Source organism: Manacus vitellinus, unplaced genomic scaffold, assembly GCF_001715985.3.
Source record: "Manacus vitellinus isolate BGI_N305 unplaced genomic scaffold, ASM171598v3 scaffold_20_pilon, whole genome shotgun sequence".
Taxonomy (NCBI): Eukaryota; Metazoa; Chordata; class Aves; order Passeriformes; family Pipridae; genus Manacus; species Manacus vitellinus.
Genome location: NW_021939471.1, coordinates 2,344,611 through 2,363,942, shown reverse-complemented (window position 1 = coordinate 2,363,942; position 19,332 = coordinate 2,344,611). Strand labels below are relative to the sequence as shown.

At 40.5% G+C, this 19,332-nt stretch overlaps 1 protein-coding gene across 2 annotated transcripts in view; it reads left to right on the top strand.

Annotated features, from left to right (window-relative positions):
• The window catches only part of ERBB4 (erb-b2 receptor tyrosine kinase 4), a 370,853-nt gene that overhangs the window by 249,120 nt on the left and 102,401 nt on the right, over positions 1–19,332 (top strand). For both annotated transcript variants that reach the window (XM_018071745.3, XM_018071743.3), the window contains exons 16-18: positions 2,911–3,043; positions 5,678–5,800; positions 7,261–7,359. In XM_018071745.3, coding sequence (XP_017927234.1) covers positions 2,911–3,043; positions 5,678–5,800; positions 7,261–7,359 — 355 coding nt within the window. The remainder of the gene's footprint in view (positions 1–2,910; positions 3,044–5,677; positions 5,801–7,260; positions 7,360–19,332) is intronic.

Sequence of the window (19,332 nt, the reverse complement as noted above, 5' to 3'; positions counted from 1 at the left end):
CTCTGTCTGGCTGCTCTCCAGCCACTCTGTTCCCAGCCTGTAGCGCTGCATGGGGTTGTTGTGGCCAAAGTGCAGGACCCAGCACTTGGCCTTGTTGAACCTCATCCCACTGTAATCAGACCATCTCTCCAGCTTGTCCAGATCCCTCTGAAGAGCCCTCCAGCCTTCCAGCAGATCAACACTCCCCCCCCAGCTTGGTGTCATCTGCAAATTTGCTAATAGTGGACTCAATCCCCTCATCTAATCATCAGTAAAGATGTTAAACAGGACTGGGCCCAACACTGATCCCTGGGGGACACCACTAGTGACCAGCTGCCAACTGGATGCAGCACCATTCACCACCACTCTCTGGGCTCAGCCCTTCAGCCAGTTCCTAACCCAGCACAGAGTGCCCCTGTCCAAGCCATGGGCTGCAGCTTTTTCAGGAGAATGCTGTGGGAGACGGTGTCAAAGGCTTTGCTGAAGTCCAGGTAGACACATCCACAGCCATCCCCTCATCCAGCAGGTGGGTCACCTGGTCATAAAAGGAGATCAGGTTGGTCAGGCAGGACCTGCCCTTCCTAAACCTGTGCTGGCTGGGTCTGATCCAGTCTGTAGGTGCTGTGTGATTGCACTCAGGATGATCTGCTCCATAACCTTGCCAGGCACTGAGGTCAGGCTGACAGGCCTGTAGTTTCTTAGATCCTCCTTGCAGCCCTTTTTGTGGATTGGTGTGACATTTGCCAACTTCCAATCACCTGGGACCTCCCCAGTGAGCCAGGACTGTTGGTAGATGATGGAGAGCAGCTTGGCGAGCTCTTCCACCACCTCCCTCATCACCCTAGGGTGGATCCCATCTGGTCCCATAGACTTGTGAGGATCCAAGTGGCTCAGCAGGTCACTAACTGTTCCCTCCTGGATTACAGGGGGCTATTCAACTCCCTGTCTCTTCTATCAGCTCTGGAAGCCAGTTGTCCTGAGGACAACCTGCCTTACTGTTAAAAACTGAGGCAAAGAAGGTGTTAAGTAACTCAGCCTTTTCCTCCTCTTTAGTGACTATGATTGTTCATACAGTATAAAAGTGAATTAAAAAAATTCCTCTTCTCAAGAGTGTTAGTCAGTCAGTACAAGCTCCATAGAAGTCTTTTGATGTCCAGTGTTTTTCATAATTGCCTATTTAAGAGGTTATTGCGTCAGCAACATGGAAAGACAAGCAAATGAAGAGGAGCATTGTTCTGGATGGTTATGCCAGGTCCTTTAATGTGAGCTCTGCACTCAAAATCACACAGTAACCAGTGGGGTTAGAAAGGACCCTGTGTCTTAAGGCCAGACACGCTGAAGGAGGGATGTCTCTGCCAGGGGACTAAGTGGTACTGGACCTGTGCTTTGCAAACATCATAATCCATTTCCCAGCCAGACAACATTCAGCTTCTTTTATTTGCAGGTTTTAGAGTTTCCATCAAAAAGTGTTGTATACTGTCAATATGTTTTCCCTGGGAAAACATGGTAATGGTGCTTTAAGTATGATGCTTGAATACCTAGTTGTGGTAGTATGAGGCTTTCTCAGATGTAGACACATCTTCGTATACCAAACCAGGTTAGGTGGCACTGCTTCCCAGTGCTCTGCTTTGTGGAAAGTTGTAAAAACAAGAATAAAGGGTCAGATAAATCAATTTACTATTTCTGTGGAAGAGTCCTTTAAATTTTTAGTAGCTGTGTGGTACGTTTTTATTAATAGGCCATAATGTACCTTTCATCATCATGTGATATTTCCACAAGCTTGACGACAGTTAACCTGTTTCCTGTACTTACCAGACAGTGGTTTTGGCACTGTCTATACTCTGCAGTTGTCGTGCTGTCTCTTTTTACCCATCTTTCCAGCAACTGTTCTGCCATTGTTGGAGGGATATTAAATTCTCTGAGTGTGTTTTTGTTGGTATGCTGTGAAAATGCTTAATTTAAGGTATTGATTTGACTTTTTTTTTGCAGGGAGCCTGATTTCTCCACTGCCTGTGTAGGTGATCTGCAAGTGTAGGCACCTAAGACAGACTGACTCTCTAAGACAGTGCTTGTATAGTATCTACTGTGATGCCAGCCCTTTATATCTTATCACTATGGAAAAACAAATTAGTAACTGCAGCTCATGCTGCTCAAGAGCCTGGAAAGCTCAAAGGAGCTGAAGGAGTAGAAGAGGGACAACAGGTCTTGTGAAGAAGCTGAGCCTTGTTTGGCATTGTTCACAGGAGTTTTTTGGTTCCAACACACCAGTCTTTTGGTTTGGGATTTGGTTGTGTTGAAAAGCCACAGCAAAACTGCGTGGGTGCAATCATAACCCCTGACCAAAAATGTTTCTGTGTAGTAGTGATGAACCAGGAGTTCCAAGAGGGTGAGTGTTTCTCCTATGGATTATGTTGTTCAAATATAAATATCCTCTACGTGAGGAAGGTGTACAAGTACAATGCAACCAGATTTGTCTATGAAGTTCCCTCTGACTTCTTCCATACTCAGGAAGGCATATTATATTGGTATTGGGAATTTTTCATTAGTTTTCCCCTAAATTCACAAGCCTGTGAGTTAACGTAGGTGGAGCCAAAGAGTCAGCATAGTTAAAGCTCTTGCAGGAAAATGCAGCACCTGTATCCTCACTTTGCCATTGCAGATTTGCGTTTGCCATCAAAGTGCATGTTGTGTTTCCTTGTCCACACGACTCCTCACATGTGCATGGTGGTTTGAAAAAGAAGTTGAATTGGTATATTGATTAAAAACAAGCAGTCATACCATATATATTAATGTGTTTGCTCTGGCTTCCCATTTGGACTGGAATTCTGGTCATAAGGCAGCAAGCTTTCCAGGTGACTGTGTTTTATGTACCCAACCACTCTTTGGTCTCTCACCCTACCTAAAAATAAAATATCTGATTCTGATTGCTAGAACCCCTCTGATTGCCGCGGGAGTTATTGGTGGCCTCTTCATCATTGTCATTGTGGGCCTGACATTTGCCGTGTATGTTCGGCGCAAAAGCATTAAAAAGAAGAGAGCACTGCGAAGATTCCTGGAGACCGAGGTGAGAGCGCGCTGCTTTTCGCAGATTATTTGAAAAGATATGCAGGTCTGTTCTGCTTTTTTATTAAAGATGTTAAGGTCTTCAATCCAGTTACCAGAGAGATCTGTAAAAATCCTTTTGCTGACTTGTGCGGACTAAACTAATGGAAAGAATGAAGCTATTTCATTATTCTAGTTTTCTGTACATACATAGATTCATGGCTTTAGAAGACCAAAAGAAGTTCCCCATGATCACAAAGGCATGTTCCACCACATTCCTGAACTCCCATTCTGCTCTCAGCTGAACATCTGTCCTAGGTCATCAGTACATTAAATACTACAGGTTCTCATTCAGTATCTACTTAGGTCAATTTTTAAGACTAAAGTAAGTTCCCTCAGCAAGTTCTGGTACAAACTTAAGCTCATCAGGAATACTTAAATGCAGAGATTGTCACTTACCGTTGTTCCCAGTGCCTACAATGCTTTTGTGGTCCAGATTTTGCCAAGTCTGTAGTCATGATCAGTAATAATAATGTATTTTATTAAGACAAGATAATTCCTGGAGCTTAATCAATTGAAGTTCACAGTTCTACTGGCAAAAATATGCAGTGGAGCTATAGCAGAGTGCTGTGCCCACTTCATCCTGCTCTTTGAAACATCAGTAGTGGAAGGGCAATCTAGGAAGTATATTTAAACATAACGTTAAATTGTTATCTGTCAGCTACAGCAATGGTGATTGCTGCAAGTCTTCTCAGTGTCTCAGACCTTGAGACACTTTGCAAATTATAATTTTTAAAGTAGAGTCCCCTTTTGGAAGATAATAAAGTTTGGGAATACTGTTAGCTAGTGAATCTTGAGTAAGGCTTTATTAACAAGGCTGTTTGCAGTTCTTTTCCAAGGGTCCTGCTCCCACTCTTCTCTGGGAGCCTGGGAGTAAACGATTTATGCATCCCCAATCTGTTTGCATAAGTATCTTTATGCTTGGCTAGAATTTGTATTGCTTGGTAAATATTGTTCAGCTTATAAAAAGCTTAACAATATTCAATGCCTTTAGATATATAAATCTTGCCATTGTATCAGCTCCTACTTAAGCATAAATTATTTTAGCAGGTAGTTCTCACTGCATTTGGGAAGCATTGACTTTGAAGTCCAGCTATCATTCTCCGTTTTGTCAGATAAAAACTGTGGCTGACAATAGTCCTTAGGGACCAAGCCTCCTACTGAACATGTGGGGAAGCTGTTGTCTTGGCTCAGAAACTGAAGATTAAGTCAGGAGCAGCCCAAGATAAACACACAAGCAACATAGCTTCAGCTGAAGTCTCTCTCTCTAGCTGGAGGCTGTAATAGACCTATTCCTTATGTAGATCATTCTCCATAAAACTCTGTGAGCCTTTTGTAGATCTCCACAACACATCTCTGCTTCTCCCTGCCATACCTGTGTTGGTGGACTGTGGCACAAAAGTTCTTTTCATCCTTCACAAACTGAAACTACAGAAGTATGCTGCCAAACTGCCTAATTTTCTTTTACAGTAAGCCTTTCTTTTATGGTATAAGTACTGGACATCTAAAGTGGGAAGGAGGAGGGAAGAGAAATCACTCTAAAATCAAGTGCAGCTTGCAGATTATTTCTTTGATAACCTGACTTGTTGCTGTTTGGTTATGTTGTGTTTTCTTACCCCATTAATTTCTGAATACTGGTGTTTTTACCTGAACAAAACTAATTAATCTGATCAACTAATCAAGTAGTTCATTGTGCTCTAAGGCCATAAAAGTAGTTCTCAAACTGCAGAGCATGATGCATTTAGCCTTGTCAACAGGCAGCTTTGAAATGCTGCAATGGTTTCAAAACAATTTAAGTAGGAGTAGCCATGAATTATTTTCCTCATCGTGTAAAGGCAAAGGCTGTTTTTCATTGTTTGGAGTATTGTCCTTTTCATGTATTTTTAATTTATTTTTAAAGAAGCATTGTTTTTTTGGCAGAGATAGTGTAACACTGAGATCCGAGAGCATTTTTAACTGAATGTGCCATTGTGGCTCATTTACAAAGTTTCTTGAGACATCTTGAACAAATTGTTTAATTGCAGTAAATTAGTGGCTGTTATAAATTAGTGGTCTGCTATAACGTGTTTTCTCCTTAAAGCTGTCCTCCTCTGTGGTAAAACAGAAGTTCAAAAAAACTGTCCCTTGCCCAAAACAGAATAAGAATGTGATGAGCCATTAAGTCAGGGCTATTAAAAAGAAATATGGTCAACTTAAAAGACACTAAAATGGGAAAAAAATAGAATGTGGTGCATTGATAATAAATGCTATATTTCTGTCATGTAGAAAATATTTCTACTGCCTCCATTAGCAAAAGTCCTTGGGTGTGTTATTGTGACACCAATTCCATTTCCAGTTCATAATTCCATCATGCAATTTCTGGTGGAAATTATTACATGTTGGCTGAGGACTTGCTTTTATAGGTCTCTTGGTTTTGTAGCATTGCTCATTTGCTTTTGAAGGTGAGAAACCCCTCCACAAGTTGGCAGGTCAGTGGTCAACAGATCCCCACCACTGTCTTGTTCCAGCATTTATTTGGATTGGTCGTTTTCAGTATAAACCTCTGATGGGTCTTCACATTTACAAATATTTAAGATTGTTGGATTTTCCTTCATAGCTTGTGGAACCCTTGACTCCAAGTGGCACAGCACCCAACCAAGCACAGCTTAGAATCCTAAAGGAAACTGAGCTGAAGAGAGTCAAGGTTCTTGGCTCTGGAGCCTTTGGGACTGTATACAAGGTAAGAGTCTTAACTATACAGCAAAGACTTCCCTCATTTAACTTTGGAACAGTCAAGTTCTGCACTGCAGTGAAGCACCCCATCCCATGGATGGGTTCATGAGTCCTACATACCTGGGATAGACAGGATATTGGAATTATGTGGGAGGAGCGCATCTCCAGGCTCAGGTGTTGACTTAAGTTTTAATCAGACATGCAAACATTATTTCTTAGTGAGCAAAGGCATGTCAGCCACAATCATTCTTGTGTGCAGGAGGGCTACACAGGCAGGGCTGTCTTGCTGTTGAAGTGCAGTATCAGAGTTTGTCATTCTGTTCTTACATAGTGGCTTTGCAGTACACTTTTGGAAAGCTAAACTTTGTCTTTTGTTTCACAAGTGTCACGTCAGTCTTGTAATAGTAATAATACTTTGTAAAATGATATCATTAGCTAAACTGTAATACTTCCTGCTTCTTCCATTTAAATAGAAAAGATGAGTTTTGTAAATGCACCCTTTAAGCAGGATGTGAGCGCGGAACCCACAAGGGAAAAGTACTTCTGTTAGAGATTATTTATTTTTTAAGATCTGTTAGCGGTGTCCAAATCTCAGAGGCATGAAGTCGGGTTTATTGGGCAAGTCAAACCACTTACCCAATCCTTTGGGAGCAACCCACACCTGCCAAATCAGTGTGAGTGTCAGGTCAGAGTGCTGAAGGAGGACAGACACTCATCTGTCTTCAAACTGGGAGGAAAAGGAAGGAAGCACAGACCAGGTCACTGTAACTACAAGCTCATGGGAATAGATTTATGAATAATCAGTTTGAATATACTTAGATGATAATAGAGATGGGTACCTTGAGGCTGACAAGAACACAGCAGTAGTCAAGAAGGATGGAAAAGTAGCCAAGACATACACAATTTGTGAATTTTAATTTTAAAATTTCCTTTTTAAGTATCTGAGCTTTTAATTCTCTGGCATCAATTAATTAGAGAAATAGTCCCTAAATGTTTCACTCTAAATATATTGTTCTCAGGGTGTCCTGTTCCTGCATGATGTTGTGACCTGGTGATAATCAGTTTTGAAAGTTTCCAGATAGCTTCAGAGTTGAGCATCAGAATCCAGACAGAAAATCCAGATTTTTGTTCAATTTTATCTGAATCAGTAGTCAGTGGGAAAAGTACATCACTGACAATGCTGCCATTACTCTTTAGAAACCCTCTTTTGGAAGGAAAATCAAAGGGGCTTGATGAGGACTTTCACTGATACAGCATGGTTCATTTTACATCAGGGTTTACTTTTGGTGCAAGAAGTAGTTTTTTGGGATTTGTGTTATTTTTATAGCTTTGTGTATTCTCAGTTCTGAGGTTTGTAACCGATCTCCATAATGCATCAAAAGAATGCATCAAAAAGAACTGTAACTCCTAAATGAAGTTTCTGATTGTTGTCTCATAGTCTTCTCTCACCTTTCCTTCTTTTTCTAGGGTATCTGGGTCCCTGAGGGAGAGACCGTCAAGATTCCTGTAGCCATTAAGATCCTTAATGAGACCACTGGTCCGAAAGCCAATGTGGAGTTTATGGATGTAAGTAAGACATGATCAGTGTCTTGATGTTTGGCCAGGGTTGGTGGGTGGTGTCTTTCTGTAGTCCATGGAGATTAGAAAGAGGAATTCCTGACAGTTTTCTTTCCTTATGTTTAAATACCAGAAGGAGGCTTTTACACAGGACCTGTAAGGGCTGGGTTTTTGATTCCAAATGTCATGGACCCCCTCAGATATTTGGAGTCTTCTTATAAATGGTTTTCTGATTGGTGTAAGGCTGAAACTCCTCCGTCTCATGTGCCACATATTGTATGTTCCTGTAACAGAAAAGCTAGAGACACGAGAGAAGGAGTTGCAGGGGAGCATCTTTGCCATGCATGCAAGTATCTACTGGCACAGAACTCAAGGGAACATAAATTTATCTCAGCTCTCTTCTGCTTCACTGTTCTGATAACTAAACACCAAGAGTCCGAGCAACAAAGCATAACAGGGAAGAGGGGTAAAAACCTAAAATATGCTGGATTTAAAAGCCCTTTTGCTTTAGTAAGCTGCAATACCATTAATAAGAGGGCAAGATCATAATTTCCATGAATGTTCTGTGATCACAGTGACTGTGTACTCAGTTTTCAGCTCTGTGTCAAGATCAAGCCTCATTGACACCATGAATGTCTATATCCTATTCCGTGACAATTTTTTGACAAGTCACAGAAAGTTGTGCTTTTTTGTAAATCCCTCTTGTGAACTTGAAAATTACATAGGACTTTTAAGTCTTGCAGATCTGTTCAGTGTATAGACCTAATTGGGTTAGCATTAAAGAGACTGTAATCCACAAGGAGAATGTACAGTTATGGATTCAGCTGTTTCATGTGTGAGTTTATAGGCAGTTGAAGGAAGGCTGTATAGAGGAAGGGATTTCCTGTGCTTTTTACAGAGCACTGCACGTTTTTGTTGATTACATTCAGTTATCATTATGCACAATAATAAAAAAAAAGGCTGTTTCAACCCTATTTAAAAGCAATAAATTGCACTGAAGGGGTAATTAGTATCAGCAGTCAGTGATGTAGGTTCCAGCCTAAAGGTAAGAGAATGTTATTACTATATGAAAGTCAGTGGAACTGAGCACCTTGCACCAGCTGAGTCTGATCTGATAAAGTAATAGTAATATCTGCTGCTCTGATGCTGATTTACCTTGAAGTGCTCTACAAAGAAAACATAAGGTTAAAAGGCAGATTTGCTTGTCTGAGGTTTCATAGTTTAGCTTGTTCAGCGGACTTAGTTCAGCAGACCACAGTTCCCTCCAGTGTCCTAACACCTGATAAATGACTCAGAAATGATGAAGGGTTTTTGGCAGCTCTAGAGATTTGTAAGGTAGTTACACTAGGAAAGGTCTCTCTCTAAATTAGAAGTTTCTCATGAGCCTCTGACCCAGTGGTAACAAGGTGAGAGAAAAGTTAAAGTTGGTTTTAGTTCCTGAGGTTAAAAATAACCTTTAATTTGTTTTTAATCATAATAAAAGAGAATTGGACTTCAGAATTAGCTGACGCAAGTGACAATAAGAAGAAATAATAAGGTTTTGTATCAATGCTGGTTTTGATATATGTACAGTGGTCTGTAATCCTTTGCTGTACTGCATGGGTGAAGAAGATGATTTCATTTCCTTCTTTTGGCTAATTGTTCATCCAGTCCTGCCTTCCTTGCCTCCTAACCCAGTCATTTATTTCCTGAAACAAGCTACATTCTGAAAGAGAATGACCTAGATGCTGTTTATGGTTTTAATGTGACCACTCCTCCCTGTCCCAGAAAAGATATGTTAAATGTTTAAAAATTATAAGCCATTACAAGGAGATAACTTAAATATCTTTCAGTGAAGAGTACAAGTAGAAAAATGTGTTTGACTCATTCACACTCCAAGACTTTGGTCAGTACAGCTATCCTGATAAAACAGAATACAGTTTACTATCTTACTTTATGAGGAACATTTAAGTGTATGTATGGAAAAAAATACATCAGTTGTACTTCAGTAAGAAGAGTATTATGAATATGTTTTAAAGGTACATGGGTGGCTAAATGCTGTTATGAACATAGTGGGGTTAGGTCTTTCTCAAATAAGGGTCTGACATGTTGGTAGGGAATGGGAAGAGGAGATTAGTGGGAAGGAGGTGTCATTATATGAGTCACACCCTTGACTTTCATTTTTTTGTCCTTGTCAAGTACAGGTGTGCTTCTGTTAGCAATTACTTCTTCCCTGGATTGTGAATGTCCTTGTGCTTGCAAGTAAAAGTTACCATTCCTTTTAGAGAGGCTCTGGAAAATGGAAAACCTTTGGTAAACGGTGATTTGTGTACAGAGGGAGCACTTGGGACACTTGAGTGTCTACAGAAATAGCTGGTATAGATGCTAGTGCCACTACCCATAGCTCTGGTTAAAACTTCTGATGTTGGCAGAATGCAAGTCTAAAAGTGCTCTGTGAGCTCCTGAAATTCTGCTAAATGTTATGCTGAAAGAGTAAAGAACAACAATTTGGCTACTGGGCTGTCATTTGAGCACCCTGAACACCCGCTAATGGATCAGTAATGACTATAATGATATAATGCCTGATATTAGACCTACTAGGGCCAAATGCCTCCCACCCGTTCCCATCAGGGGATGATGAATTGACCATCATCAAAAAACACATCCCTTATTTGGAATTTTTCTTTGGGGAGTTGCAGCAAAGTCTTTTTTCCAGTCTTTCTCCACACATTCCCAGTCAGCTCTTTTCTTTTGCTCTGCTCCCTGCGTTCTTACATAGTTTTTATCACTGCAGCAGTCCATGTCTGTTACAACAATGCAACCTGGAGTCTGCAAAGGAACCCAGACTGCCTTCTCCAGGGCAGAACCAGAATGTACGTGTGGGCTTTTATGCATTTGTTTTCACCACGCTGAGGATGTTGTTACAGTTTTGTAAAATGTAGGTTTACATTTTTTCCACGTGTTTCTGAGTATGTATTATCTCTGGAATAATTTCGGAATCTAAAATACTTTCCCCTCGGGTGTTGAAATGGTTATGTGCTTAAACTGGAGGGTTATAGTTTCTCCTCCCTACTTGGCTGGTCACACCTCTTGTCCCCAGAAGGGGGCTGAAATTTGAATCCAGAGTGCAGGTGCTCTTGCTACTGGTCTGCCTGCAAGTGTGCCTGGGAGGGAGTCACCAGCAGACACAGGGGTATCAGGAGGGAACTACATCCTGCTCCTCACCCCAAGGCTGGTAACAGAATTTAAGAAGGGCCTGAGTTTTAGGCAGGGAAGACATGCTTGTACTGAGACAAAAAGGCAAATATGCAGCTAAGGGGCTACTTGACAGTGGAATAGGGACTTATTTTAAAGCCCTGGGTCAAAGCCACGAGCTGCCCAGCTGTTTTACTTATGTCTAAGAGTCCAAAGTAATTCAGCACGGAATATTTTGCAAAGCCTTGTAGTTCTTTAATACCTTGAATTTGCATAAAGAGAAGAAGCCACAGACTTTTCACAAGAGACTTCTTTTAATTTAGTAAGAAAATAAGCATTTTGGCAAAAGGTTCACAGAAGTAACATACAGCCAAGGAGAAGCATTTCACTAAAGCACCCAGCACATGACAACCACAACTTAAGTAAAATACAACCCATCAGTTTTAAGTTACCCACAAGAGACTAAGAAAAGAGTAAAGGAAGAAAAAAGATTAAGAAAATAAAGAAGGAGTAAAGAAAGAGGTTAGAATAAGAAAACTGTATAGCTGCCACTGAGAGGTCACATGATGATGGCAGAGAGTTGGCAGTTGCTATTACAATAAGCAAAAAACCAGGAGTTCTATCAATACAGAATCTCTGATCTATGCAGGGCACCATCTTCCACCTCGTGAGTCCTAAAACTGCAGGAAACCAGGACTCAGGGAAAGAGTTTGTGAAATGAGTCTGTCTGTTGCAGTGTTTAAAACAGTTCTTTCACCTTCATCTGTGAAAGAATTCTTCTTTGGTGAGGTGCAGCACTACTTCATAGATTCTTTGCTTATTTAATAACAACACATAACTTAAAAAAAACCACCGTCATCCCTCCCACCAACCAGATTTCAGGGTGCATTGTGAAAACAATTTCCTTTCCTCAGCCTCAATTTATTTGACTGTTATGATAAGTGATAAGTCAAGTAGCCATTGGCCTCATCAGATGGTTTAACATCAAGCCAGATGCCTGACTGGTAATGTAATAGATTCTAAAGTCATACTGCAGTTGGAGAGCATAGCAAACAGCCTTTGATGCTGAAAAAATAAACTTGTCTTGAGGAAACAGACAGCTGATGTCAGTCTTCCCTCTCTAGCCCTCTAAGACCGATGTTTCCAGCAAGTAATCCTGTGAGCTCTGATTCTGTCCAGGGTTTTGATCCACTTACAAGTTTAATCTATCCTCTCTGAACTTAAATGCTCCATTATCTGTTAGGAAATAATTAGAGGCTGCAAGCACAAGTCAGCATACATAGAGTTCCTTGGGAGTCCCTGAGCTCATTGAGATGAAGACAGTTTGACTGATGGTGGTCAGCTGATATTGGGCCAGGAGCTAATAATAGAAGGCAGCGCTGCTTAGCTAGGTGAGAAAGTTAACTTGGGAAAAATTAAACTGAAGGGTTTGGGATTTATGGTTGGAAATAAATTTCCCATTCTCATTTGTTTCCTGGTAAGAGAGCTTCAGAGGCAGTTATTTCTTCTATGGTTTTATAATTAAGATCTAGGGGCTTCTTGCCTTGGCCTGGACTCACTGCAGTTCCCTGCTGTCTGTAGGAGTAGTGTTCGGTATGCAGGAGAGAATTTGTCACACAAAGTGCAAATATGTGACAATGACCTCCACCAGGCATGCAGTAAACAAATTAAAGCTGCATATAAGGGGCTGATACCCACATCTTTTCTTTACATCTGGCCTAATTAACTAAATTAATAAAGCAGTCAGATGTGCTGCAGAAAGAAACAGCTTTTTCTAAATTGTCTTATAATAAAGACAAGTCCTTGACTTGAGGATATCAGTATCAAACTTATCTTCAGTTCAGAGGTTTCAAGAGAAAAAAAATCATATAGCCACCTAGCAAAAGAGAGTTTTATCTCCTGTTCAGCTGAAAACCCACAGAGATATGGATAGGTCTAGATGCTTTCTTTGTTTCTTCGGGTATGTCTAGATGCCATTGTGGGAAGTACACTGGAGGTACAGCTAGCTAGTCAGGTGGGGAAGGTGAGAGAAGACTTACCTTTCCTTGGTTTCCACCACTGGCATTAGACTTTGGGTTCTTTCCTTGGCCTGCAGTGGCATTCACAGAGCCCTTGAGGCTACAGACACACTCTGTGGTGTAGTTTCTCAGATGCAGATGCATTCTCAGACACAGATGCATTTGCACTCAGTCTCCTTGTAAGATGCTGCCTTACGTGACTATATAAGTGACTGGAGAAATATTTTTTCTGTCCCTTGATTATTTTTAATTCCCTGTACACATCTCATGCTACTACCTATCCAGGTGTTTGACTCAGATCAGACCATGTAGATGCTTCTGAAAGTCTGAAAAGATGTTAGTACTGACAGTAGCTGGATCCAGGCACCTCACAGTCATTCCACTGACTGCCTGGGCTACTTGGGAAATACCACCAAGTTCATCTTGAACCTCAGTTTAAAGGGCAACTGTAGGAACAAATGAAATCCTTTATGGCAGCAATGAGACCTTTTTCCTTATCTTCTTCTGCTGTCATTTATGTAAACATCCTCCTTTCCAAATGGCATTAAGGGTGTGTGTCAGAACTGCCTGGCACTGCGCTCCAGCTGCAATTGAAACAGGTTTTCACTCCATCACGTCAAGTTGCTGAGGGTGGGGGCAAGGGGTGACCTAACTCCTCTGATTGTAGGCTCCCTTTTGTGTAGCCTCCCCACTCCCACTTGCACACACTGTAAGTGTAAGTAGAGCCACTTAGGAGGGGGAGCTGTTTGCCTGTCAGTTCCAGGCATGGAAGCTCACTGTGATTGCAATTACAATTTCCAACTTGTCCAGAGATGCCAGAAATCAAGCTGTCCTTGAGAACGCTGCATGCCATGCACAGGCCCCGAGAGTGATCAGCCTCTACAGAAGCTGGAAATCTGATCACTGCTGAAGGTTAACTGCTTTTAGTCATCTGAAGATTAACTGTTTCAAGGCTACATTTCTGTTATTTCCATCTTAAATAATAATTTTCTCCTGTAACCTTTTATTTCAGTAATTTTTCCTTGCATAGAATGTGAGGGTAAAATGTGTGTGTATGTGCAGGGGGGATGTTAATTTTCCATGTGCAAGGGCAAGTGGCTGTATGGAGAAAATATAGACACAGAAAGGATGAAGTACAAGCATAGACAAACAAGCCAGGCCGTTTGGAAACAATTCTGCTGGCATAACACTCTAACTGGAAAATACAGTGAGTGAAAGTGAGTTGGCTTGCTACTGCTGATGGGGGAAATCTGAGCTCTAGTGAAACCTCTGAGAGCTGTGAATTTGCCAGTGAATTCAGCAGGGCCAGGACCTCACCTCTGGAGTAATCCTTCCAAGAAGTCTGCCACGGGTTTAAGGAAGAATCCCATGCTTTAGTGAATGACTGACAGTATGAGTTTTTCCTAAATGAGGTAGGAAGTATATTCAGATGCTTTTTGTTATGGCAATTGCAGAACTCCTTATTTCAAGTTTGTATTGTTCTATGACTTGGAACCCCTGCATGAGGTTGGATAAATCTGTGAGTGGGGAGAAGATCTGGTGGGAGTGTTACCTTATTCACTGAGAAATACAGCTGTGGATTCATTGAAACTATTTAAAATTCTAATCAAATTCAAGAATTAGTTTTGGCTGTAAAGTGTGTGTGTGTGTGTGTGTGTATGAAGAAAACATTTTGAGCTGATGTCCTGTATTACACTTTCTGTTTAAAGGTATAAGGTACCCCAATAACAGGGTTGATACTTGTTGCTTTGAAGTGCACTTTTGGCCTTGGTTACTGAAACATGAAGTCAGTTATTTGCTTGGCTGTATACATTAGTTTTACGAAGGTCAGGGTCCCATATTTGCCACTGTTTTATCGGGACACAGTAGAAGAGAGCTTTTTTGAAAACTACAAACCAAACAGGCAACAGATGAGAATATTAAAAAAAAAATAAGAGGGAGAGAAGTGGTGCTGTGAGTATCATAAGTGGTACACAATAGTTTAATTAATCAGATGTTTGTGGGATTTGTATTTCCAAGATGAGCTTTCTGTTACATACAGTACTGTGAGGGCTTGTTCTTGGCATTGTGCTGTGTGTTGCCACCCTTTACTATGGGTTAAATCTGGACCTGGACCAGAATGCTCTCCTCCAGCTTCATATTTTCCCAGGACTTATGTACTTGTATCTGAATTTGGGCTTTTAGGAGAGTAATCTTACACACTTCCATAAAAATTTCTGTTTGATGCTGTAAGGCCATGAATTCTGGGGACTCGTGTCCCAGGAGGATACTGCCTGCAGGTGTGGGTCTTTTCATCTGCACAACAAGTGAATGGTGTGATTTAAGGCAGAGGGGAAGATATACCTCTGTAAGCACAGATCTTGCTGGAGTGGAAGTCTGTAGCTGAAAGACTTGTCATTACAAACATGAGAAACAACCTTCCTTAAACATCAGCAGGAATACTGGAATGCTTCATACAGTCTTTCTGACATTCAGATGCAAAGTGCAGAAATAAAACTGACAAAACTTGGCAAAATGGAAAATGAGATTCTTGAACAATGCTTGATCTGTTGTGAGAGGAAGCTGACACAAATATCCAGTTTTAAAGAAGCATTTGGTGCTGACAACCAGGTGATTAGTACTGATTTACCACTAAAAGAAACTAAAAACCTGTATTTAAGAAAGATCCTGTTGCTTTGCATTCTTTCTTTGTGCCTCCAGCTCACATTAGCAATATAAAATAGGCACATGTTAATGTTTAAGTTCCCAAAGGGCAACGTGTATGCCAAAATGTTGCCACGCAGATAAAAAACGCAGATTTTTATGGGACCTCTGTTAATAAAAGAGAGGTACTGTTTCCACAGGCTTAACTGTAATACATCCCAAACAAACCATCAGTAGTTTGAGATTAAAGGTGAGTCTAATGAGGTTTGAGGGAAAGACTGAAGAAGAAATGTCTTGATATTTGTCAGAGGAGCTGGCTGTAAAACTGCATGAATATGCTGGCTAATCATTTTTGAAGCACACTTGTCTGTGATTTAGCTCAGTGCCAGATGGGCAGGCTATTCCATATCAGATTTGTCATGAAGGCAGGCTGATGGGGCTGGGTGAGCTCCAGCATGTGCTGCAATTCACAGATCAGCAACAACGCAGAAAGTAAGCAAGGGCAAAGGGCCCTGGAGGATCAATGCATTGTATTTGTCATACTTGGTTTTATGCTGCCAAAGTGCCAAGTCAAGTTAAAGTTAAGGGAGAACAAGGGTTACTGTGTTGTAGTGAGAAAAAAAAATCCAAGACTCATGCTGTGACCGTTTTTAATAGGAATGTAAGGGTACAGGAACTCAGGCTTACAGGAGCTGAATTTGAAGTATCACTGTTGAAATATATTTTACCTTCAGAATACTGTAGTTTGGAATACTTCTCCCTTAGTGCTTTGTTGCAGATAACCCTTCAAAAATTGTTTCCATGTCTCAGCACCGATCCAGACACCTCTGATACATCAGCAACTGTCACAGATTTATAAAAATAATTATAATCTGTTTATATTAATATTCCACATATTATTTACAACTGATAGTCAGCTGTCCCTGTTGCTACTTGTCCCATAATTGTAAGAGAAAAATAAGATGGAAATCTGGTACCTGACTGGCTTACTGATAATCTTTGTCATATTCTGCCAATACCTTTTAGGTACCACTGCAGTAACTGGAATAAAGGGATAGAGCCGAGGTCATGCTGGGGCTGGCAGTCCACAGAGCAGCAATTGCTGGTTTGAAATGCCTGGTCCTTCAATACTGAAACTGTAGTTCCAAAATTAAAAAGGTTTTGCAGAGCAACGTTTGCCATATTAACTTTCATGTTACTTTTTGTTGTAATATGCAGCAACTCTTGGACCTGTTGAAAATACAATGAGCTTGTCCCTGCCCTGAAAGGCATTCAATCCAGATAGACACAGCAGATAAAGGGCAGAGAAATGATTATTACTATAACAATTTATAAATGGGACTCTGGATTGCAACACATCTCCTAACCTCTAAGCGAATTACTTTATTTTTTTAATTAATTTGTAATTATGCTCTGGTTTTAAATTACCTCGGAATGTTTACTTAAACAAGCAAATACTGTATGAGGTGTTTCTTTCAGACAGTTTTTTTCAGCTATTTTGTCTACTTATCCACTGAGAATGTGTTTAAAATGTTCTTTTCAAACATCTCTTGTCATCAGTGCTGTCCCCCAGGTCACGTATTTTAAAGAAACTGGATGACACTTGATATATAAGGCAAATTGTGTATTAGCAGTAAGAGAGAGAGAATAGCTCTTAGTTACTTGCAAGGTGATTACAAGTGTGTCTTGAAGGTTTCTGCTTCGTATAGAATATTAGGCTTTTAATTACAGAGACAAATATGCATTGTACGAAATAGAATTACGTACGTTTCTGATAGACCAGGGCCTGGTTTTATCTTCATGCTTTACATGACAAATAATACAGAAATGTTTAAGAAGAGACTTTTGAGCTCTGTTGGCCAATTGCAGCTCTGTTGCATTTGCTCAATAAAAGCTTTGAAGACTTTCAATGATGGGCTTGCAGAGGGAGAATCTGTGATATGGAGCAGAGTCGATGCAAAGGTAGGCAACAGCTGAGGTACAGTCAAAGAACAGTTTATCTGATGGAAACGTAAGACCTCAGTTAAGTAGATGAACATGGAACAGGGTCTAGATAGGGGTAATTCTCTGGGCTTCCATTTACTGACTAATGTCAGTGCATAGGCAGCCCCCAGGCTGAATCTACTGGGAAACATTCCCTGGTGTTGAGGTGCTTCTGCTGTCTGTGCAGTGCCCTTTGATGGAGTTCAGTGGGATGATCTGTGTACATAAAAGCAGAATTTTGCTCTTTGTTTTCTGAACCTAAGCCAATAGTTTTTTGGGGTTTTTTAAAATGAATTCTGGTTGGCTTAGGTCAGTGCCCAGAGTCACCTGCTAAAGACACAAGTCCTCTGAGAAGTTATTTTAGTAATTAAAATGTTTGGGGGAAATGGTGTTTGCAATGAGGAGAGAAAATTAGTTTCATTGATGAATTGTTTTCTTGGCAAAATATTGAACAAATATTTCTTGGTGAAATATATTTATTCACTTGCTGAAACTAAAAGGAAGAGTTTCTGCTGAAGCTTTTCAGTGAGAGATATATTCCAGTGAGTTCCTCAGCTAGAAGATGTTTTTTTGAAATCTAATGGTGATTGAAGCACCTGTTTTTGTCATTTGCTGAATGAACTCTGGTGAATTTCTGTTTTCAATTGTTTTAAGAGTCAGACTATGTTTATTAGATAGGACTGTTGTCAAATCCAAATTGGAATATTAAACACTGTGCATGAAAGTAGGGAAGAAAATGTGGGAGGAAGAACTGTAGAAGCTGAGGAGAAAACCACAGGCAGAGTGATGTGGAAGCGCTGTGACACAGGGAATGTGAGGCAGCTTTTGAGGACTTTGTGGCTCACTGATGACGGCTTGGTCAGAAAAAAAATCTAACTGTGAACCAAATAGTCCAATGAAACTTTCCTTGTTTAAATAACATCCCTTTGCAGTACTTGAGTGCTGAGTGTGATGCTCTTGAGCAGCTGAATGCAGATGAGGGAAAGGTGGAGATGAGTCTGATTTGAATTCTCAGTAGTGAGAGGTGAAATACCTGCATTACAGGCAAAATGTATCTTTGATTAAAACAATTCTTAATGTTGATTACACACTTGATGAAATTAGGTTTTAATCTGATGCTATCCCTTTAAACTGATCCTGAAGAAGGAAGGAGCTTTGAGTGTGTGATTATAAAGTGAAGCTTTTCAGCAGTAACAGAAAATATCAGAGCAATGCCCGAAGACTCTTCAGAAAGGAGTGAGAACTTGATAGATTTTTTTTTTCTATCACTCATTCTTAAGACCTCGCCATCACTCACTTAAGTCAAAAATCCAAGCAATAACTCCCTCCTTCTGAAAGGAATCTGCAGCTGAGGCTAAATTTGTATATAAGCTGGTCAGGGACAAGATCTGTTTACCCTCGCATTCGAATACTTTGTTAGACTGTTAGGCTTTGTTAGACTGTACGGTTAAAACTTCAAGCATTTTTGCTAGTTGCATCAAAATAGTAAGAAATAAATCACTTTTGACAGACTGCTCTGAAATAGTGATGTATGTCACAAACTGTAAGTAAAACATTTGTCAGAATGATACAATATTTTTACTAAGAGGTGTTGTGTGCTCTTGAACCAGTAACACCTGATCTGCAAGGGGGAATCTCCAGCCTGAAACCCACTGTAACTTCTTATGATAACTTTCAGTGGGAACACTTCTAGTTGCTGAGATCCTGAACTCTTGGCTATTTATGAATAAAAGTGAACTGAAAATGGGCTTTCTCATCACCATAATCAGTGTTTTTGGGCAAGGTTCACAGAAAGGCTGGTGGGAGCTGTCCCCTGACCAAATGTTTGATGGAAAATCTTCACTTAGTTTGTTGCGCACTAGAGGTCTGTTCCTTTAGGCTTGAGATTCCTCCTCTGCTAACTCAGGCTCTGATGAATTGGGAGACTTAATTGGTACAAAGCAGGGAGAAGTAAGAAGTGTATAGTGTGTGGGTTCTACAAAATGTATCTCCTGTATTTTCGAGCATTTAAATATGTACTTAACTCTAAGCACCTGAGTCCTGCTGGAGTCAACATGGAGGTCCATGCCCTCAGTGTTTGCAAGACAGGGATCACTGGAGTGCTTTTTACTTTTTTTTTTTTTTCTAATTTATTTTATGTTGCTCCAAAATATATAGTGACCCA